Source organism: Uloborus diversus, chromosome 7, assembly GCF_026930045.1.
Source record: "Uloborus diversus isolate 005 chromosome 7, Udiv.v.3.1, whole genome shotgun sequence".
Taxonomy (NCBI): Eukaryota; Metazoa; Arthropoda; class Arachnida; order Araneae; family Uloboridae; genus Uloborus; species Uloborus diversus.
Window position 1 is genome coordinate 139,676,238 of NC_072737.1, and position 7,151 is coordinate 139,683,388.

Below are 7,151 nucleotides of genomic sequence, written 5' to 3' on the forward strand. Positions count from 1 at the left end.
CAGTTTTACTCGTCTAAAACTCTTATTATTGAAATCCAAACTCATGACTGTCTGTTACTGAACCCTTATTTGTTACAGGTGTCATTACTCTACTTTTTCAAAAGCAATTTTGAAATCAGTGTAAATAACATCTACACATAATAGACACATGGCAGCGTGTCAGCCAAGTTCAGAAATCAGACAATGCATTTGCCAGTGTGTATCTTACATGAACCATTTCAAGCTACTTTTGACGCCCTCATTTCTCAAAAAATGTTAGATCTACGTGCTTGAAATTCCGTATGTCCAATAGAGTTGCATAGAAGACCTAGACCTACAATCCTAAATTTCATCAATGTATCTCTTATCGAATAATTAAGGAATGAAAAGTATCATTTTTTACACAGACTCAGTCATTCATCAAAATGTTTACGAACTTCCAAGTGTCCTACATAATTGAAATTTGGCATAAGAGAGATTTTTATGCATATGTAAAGGGAAAAATCTAAAAAGTCAAAAAAACTTCACTAAAATAGGAAAAAAAATATGCTATTGTTTATGAGCATCATGTCGCAATCACTTCACAGCGCAATTGCAAAATATTTCGCCGAATACATCAAAACAAATGAGCCCACCAAACGTTGCCAAAACAAGGTTGTTGAAGTTTTAAATCACCTATTTAACTTCTAAGCAAAATGGGACTATAAACAATACTTTAAGTTTTGTTAAGATGAAAAATGATGCATCAAATAGTTAAATAACCAAATCTAGAGCTAAGCCTATAAAATCGAAAATAATCAGCCTTAAAACTTATCAAGTTGTTTGAAAACTTTAGATCTCAATTAAAATGTAAAATGGAGGAGCAAAAATGCAATAATATTAGCAATTGAGAAATGTTTTCGTTGGACCATTATTGCCCAAAATTGGCGATCGTGCCAAATCCCCAGTTATCGAAATATCTTCAAAACTACTAATAAAAAGAAACCAGTGCATCGTAAAAGTAGAACAAAAAAAAAGAGGAAATCATATATTTGTACACACTTTTATATTTAATTGTTCAAATAAGAAGATAACCTTTGATTTAGCTTTTCAAAAAATAATGATATCACAACAAACATAAATGTGAAAAAGGAGCCAAGTTCCATTTAAATGAGGTTCGGAGTAGACAGTGTCACCGACAAAAGAGTTCAGATCTAAACGGGTACCAAGTTCCACAACAATTTCTCATAGATGCTGGATTTGACCCCGTCTTCAATTCATTTAGAAAACATTTTTTTACTTTTTTTTTTGACATTGGATTTAAAACTTGGCAAGTTATTTTATAATTGGAGTAGTCAGATGTTTTGAAAACAGTTTACTGACGACTAAAACTTGCTGCAAGTAGGATAAATATAAGGAAATACATCATGTATTTAAATACTAATTTAAATATTACCTTGCATTGACTATGATATAGCTGAAATCCAATTTGATAAGGCACAGATTTAAGCAAAATAATTCCTTCATTGCAAATGTGTGCTCTTGAATTAGATTTCTTTAAATAATCTATAATCTGAAGCAGGGAATTCATTGTTTTTAAGCATATAAACTTAAAGGCATACCACAAGCTTTTCTTTGGTTTTTGAGATTTTTGCACCTGTTTTTTATTACATTCATCTGAAACAAAAGAATTTTGATTGAATGAAAAGATGCAAGAAAATACTCCAATGATTGAAATTAAATATTGGTCATTGTTTGCAAAAACTTTTCACAAAAATTGCAAAACAGCAACCTAAAAAAAAAACTTAACTCTTTCAAAAGCAGAATAACAGTTTAAGAATAATAAGCTGCAAGTTACCCCTCCAAGACTGGGCTAAGACTTAGGATGAAACTGTAGAATCTTGATGTCATAATAGGGCTGTCAATTTCTACTTGCTACGGCTAGACAGTTTAATTTTTAACTTTAACATTCTTCAAACTTATTAATTCAGATCCTAAAACTCTTTAACAAGATTAAGGTATTGCAATAATTAAAATGAAAGGGATTAGAGACAACTTTTATGCAAGAGTATAAGCAAATTCTACCCTGCATGGAGAAAAGGTTTAATTCAAGGGTTCTCAACCTTTTAGGCTCTGCTCCCCCCTTTGAACACTGACGAGAACTCAAGCCCCCATCAATATAAGGGCACAGTCAAATTTTGAAACTGAAGTTAGTTGGGATAGCTGAAGCAGGGTATTAAATAAAAATATTGATTTTTTCGTAAACAAAGTTAATGTTATTACACATAACATTGTTTTGAGCATAGTCTTATTAGAACATAGGAAATTAAAGAACTGAATGCAAATAAATTGGAAGCAATTTAGGACCTAGATGAGGTTGATTATCAACCTCTAACAGTACTAATATTCAAAAGCTGAATAACACTTAAAAGTTATTTTTATAACCATTAAAAATCATTTAGATATGCTGGCAAAGAATTTTATAAAGTATTTTCTTGCTGACAACAAACTGATAGCAAGTAAGCAAGTTAGGAATGGGCTAGAGATCCATTTTATAAGACTCCCAAAGAACTCTCCATTGATGAGGAAGAAAAGTTCATCGACTTTACGAAAAGTGGCGAAATCAAAAAACAATTTAATAATAAATCACTATTAGAATTTTGGTCAGGAGTAAGATTCTTTTTCCGCACGAAAAACAATGGCATTTCTCATTCTATTACCATTATCAACATTCTACCTTTGTGAAACTGAATTTTCTGCTGCAGCTTCTTTGAAGACAAAATATAGATCTCAGCTAAATATAGAAACAGAACTGAGAGTGGCTATTTCTCATATTAAGCCTTCCTTTGAAAAAAGTTCAAGACAGGCCTAAAGAAGTCACTAATAATTATGAAATTTCTTTTTAATTTGGTATGTTTTTATTAAGTAAGTTTTGATTCTGAAGTTGTTTACTTTAAAAAAGATAATTATTAAATATGTTGAAATGCTGTTCAATATGTTTGTATGTCTGCTTTACCTTTCAGTCAATCAATTCTTTTAAATAATATTTTCTCTTGGATATTTTTGCGCCCACCCCCCAAGTGTGCTTCCCCCCCCCCCCCCCCATGGGGCATGCCCTGCCGTTGGAAATGTTCCTGGTCCTGTGCCACCTGCCCTCCATGTAATTATTTTCTAAACTGATTTTGTTGGCATTTATGTTAAAACACTAACTGTTTTATTCACTTCTAAATCTAAGAAGCAAGACATTTGATTTGCATGTAACTGAGCAGTCACAGTAGCGATTCATGTTATAAAACTTTCTTCTTTACATAAGGAGATAACATTTCCGGGCTTATTGGCCGTGGTCTAATTGGAGTAGAAATTCCAGACGTTTCGGCTTGCTTTGCTGCAGCCATCATCAGTGGTTTGAGTTTGGTGAGCTCCTCATATTGACGCCGGCCGTGAAAGCCTTAAACAGTATTTCTTCTCTACGATCTTTTCTTTTCGTGCTACTCACGGATGGTGCACGTAAGTACAATTTCTAATGAAATGCCGGGATGGTATGTTTTTTAAGTTTCTATAAGTTGCAAAAGTGTTTCATGATTTTAGTTACAACCCTTAAAGTTATGACTAGGACAAAACTGTTCTATTTGTTCCAGTACAGAGAAAACACATTGCACCATTTGGATAAATAAATTTTAAAACATTGCAGAGCAAGAGTAATTAAATTTAGCTGCAATTCAGATCAAAAGAATTTGTTTTTATGGGGCAGAAATCAGAGTTGATCAGAGCGTGTAGCAGGGAAGTGCCACTTCGCTGATAAGAGAGGAATCATTGTGTTACACCCGTGAGATGCTGGCTGTGAACGGGTTAAACCCTCACCTTAGTCCTTGAACATTGCTTAAAAACTTCGCTTTTTCAATTTTGATTTTTTTGGGAGGGGGAAACCACGCAGCACCCCTTCTTGTATTCATCAAAGTTTGTCAGTAACTCTGTTTTGGAAGTTCAAGTTGGAAAATTTGGGATGAGAGGTGATCGATTTCACTTTATTAAAAATATATATATATCGAAGACAGCAACAAAGTTTCATCCCTTACTCTAATGTTAACACATATCGCCTATACAAGGGTGCCCACATAGGGGGGAAGGGGGGGGCTCAAGATGCCCCTTGGAAATGAGAACTTTCTTGCTTTTAGTGCTTTTTTCTTTGCAAAAATGTATAAAAATTTCTTTTTCAGCCATTAATGAATAAGGTATTTAAAATGTCAAATTTTAATACCTCTAATATGTACTGTAATCGCTTTCCATGGGGTGAACATTCTGCTAAACCATGGGGAAAATTTTTGAGCCCCCTCTTAAAATTTTGCATATGGGCACCCTTGCGCCTATAATCACGTCTTTAAGACTTCAGTTTCTTGAAATTTTCTCAGAAAGCCCCCTAAATCTTTTCATCGTCTAAACCGCCAGAGGCAGCCTAAAACTGCGTTCTTAGGACTTTAATTTCAAAATTTTCTCCGGGGGAGAACACCCGGACCCCTGTAGCACAAGAAATTTTAAACGTACCCCCCCCCCCCATCTAAAAATATTTTTCGGTTGTGCCACTGTGGGACAGTGTAGGAAGCTGTGGCCGTAGGACTGATAAATTGATGAATAGTTGAAGACAAGGCGAAACAACTGCTTTCTATCATAACCATTTAAGGGGGGAAGGGGGGGGGCAACTTTTTATTTTTGGAAGAACATTTCATATTAAACTAAAAGGAATTATTACTAAAGGGAAGGGAAATAAACTGTATTTGTAATGTAAAAATGAAAACATGTAATGTTTGAACATTTTTTATTTTATTTACCATGGGGAGGGGCGGCACTTTGCAGATTTGTCCGGGGCAGCATAACTGCTAGAGCTGGCCCTGCCTGGACTAGAGGTTACTATTAATTTCGAGCCGTGCTTTCGTTCATCCAGGAAAAAAGAATACATTGGACTGAGTAGAACAGCGATTCTTAACCATTGATCCAGTGGACTGGCAACAGCGCCCAGAAAAGTTTTTCTGATCCTCAGACTGTTTTACCAGTGCATGTTAAAAATTATTTCTTTATTGAAAAGTGTAGTTATAACCTTTACATGATAATTTTTATATATATTTTAGATTACTTTTCACAAGTAAGTTTCATCCTTTTCCTTGAAGGTTTGTTAACTAATAAAAATGAAAAGTAATTCAAATAACCTTTGCATTTAATTATTGCTAGAAGTAAATCATACTAAAAATCATAATTTATAAATTCTTTCAAATTTTGCAGCTTTTTTTTTTTTTTTTTGGTCGTACAAAATTAACAAAAAAAAAAAAAAACTTGTTGATCTGTGTGACATGATTTTACAAATTTTTTCCAGTCCATCGCTTAGTGGGGCGAAAACGTCAGAAAGCGCTTAGAAATGTTTTTAAACCTCTCTTGCTTGTTTCATTACACAAGGGGTATGTAATTAGGGAGTTTTTTTGATTTGTGCAGGCTCTGGGTCTAAAGTTCGTAGGTTTACCCAGCTAATTCCTTTTCAGGGTCTTTTTACATACCATTGATGACTAATTAATAAAGAGGACATTTCTTTACTGCACAGTTTTTTGAAAAAAATGACCTTGAATTCCCAAGTTTTCAGTGCTGATCAAAACCGATTTTTGGTTTGAGATTTCGATTATTCATATTTTTCGTCCTATTACTATCTTTGGACATGAGAGAAATTAAATATACTCGCCTTTAATGAGAAAAAAATTATAGACAGCATAAAAGCAATTTTCTCAAATTCCCACGCACATGGTTCTTCAACTTTCTAAAGGCTCCCTTAAGCTTTGTAATGGAAGAAGGCATCTAAAATTCCAGTTCTGATTGCCAAAGAGGTAGGCATGTGCAAATTTTTTAATTTTCAATTGGTTGAATAGGAAAAAAGAGCGCTAGTTGATAGGAAAAATTTATAAGCGCTTTTTGGCGTTTTCGCCAAATTGTGCATGGGACAAAAAAAGGTTAAGAAAACTAGAGTGGAAGAACCGGAAAAACTAACTTTCTAAAGCATTTAGTTTGGAAACAAAGTTTTCAGCTGTAGTTCCACCAGGAAGAAGTTCAGAATGAGAAGAATTAATATGATGAGCAATCGTTGACACAGTAGAAGAAAATACTTGACAGAAAGTACACACATATACACTTTGCACACTCATTTTACCTGAAACAACAAAGTTAAAATAAAAATATATAAATTAAATATAAAATTAAACGACTGCTGAAATGATAGAAGATATTTGAAAATATTGCTCTCTCTTAATATTTATGACCTCATAATGTACAAAATCATTCACGTCAAAATCACGTATTTCCGATTCAAAAGAATGTTTCTGCGAAAGAGTATCACTTCTTTGCTTCATTCCTCCAAATATTCGGTTTCAAAAAAAAAAAAAAAAACACACCATTTATTCTCAAAAATATACAAAAACATGTCGTTCTTTACCACGTGTAGAGAGTAACTACAGAGACACTGCAAATAATTAGATACATAAATATCACGCTTAGACGGTACCGTTTTCTTTATCATGTATGGAATTTAATCAGAAAAAAATATTGAAAATAAATATATAGACAAATTTAACTCAACATTTCTAAACCTTTTATCAAAAACCTTCTGCAAAATACTGTGAAACTTCCAAATATTCCATTCTTCAAATCTATGTTTGTAAACAAACAATGGCGTTGCCAGATTACAAGACGACAATATACGAGCACGAGCTGCGCACATTCTCTGCCGATCTCTGTTTGTCCTTTCATTGCATAGTTGCGTCCACTTACAGGCAAACTTGACTCCTGAAGGGTGCAAAAAGAAAAATAAAAAAAAGAAAATTAATTTGAATTCTGAAATTTTGAATTCAAATTATGTTTTTCGCAATCACGAACTGAGACAGAACCCTACTCATCATTGGAGTTATTGTTTCTAGAAACGGCTCCTGTCCCCCTCCCTCCAAGCCTGCCTCTCCTCCTGGGCGATTGCATGTGCATAGTTGTTTGTGTGCGTAGACCTGTGTGTATTCGGAACTCCAGCACTCGAATACGCTACCTTGCGGTGATTTACAAAACTGCCGATGGAACTAAAACATTGCCACGTTTTAGTTCCATGTGTGTCTGTTGACGTAAACACAGGCAGTTTGTTCTGAGTATTTATTAACGCAATCGATGTGTCTTAG

At 34.0% G+C, this 7,151-nt stretch overlaps 1 protein-coding gene across 1 annotated transcript in view; it reads right to left on the reverse strand.

Moving 5' to 3' along the window:
• Positions 1-6,615, reverse strand: part of LOC129225884 (zinc finger protein Xfin-like) — a 49,597-nt gene extending 42,982 nt beyond the window's left edge. Inside the window, exons 1-3 of the mRNA XM_054860414.1 lie at positions 6,579-6,615; positions 5,984-6,142; positions 1,581-1,635 (exon numbers count right to left, since the gene is read on the reverse strand). Coding sequence (XP_054716389.1) covers positions 1,581-1,635; positions 5,984-6,137 — 209 coding nt within the window. The 5' untranslated portion in view covers positions 6,138-6,142; positions 6,579-6,615. The remainder of the gene's footprint in view (positions 1-1,580; positions 1,636-5,983; positions 6,143-6,578) is intronic.
• Between the last annotated feature and the right edge of the window lie 536 nt (positions 6,616-7,151).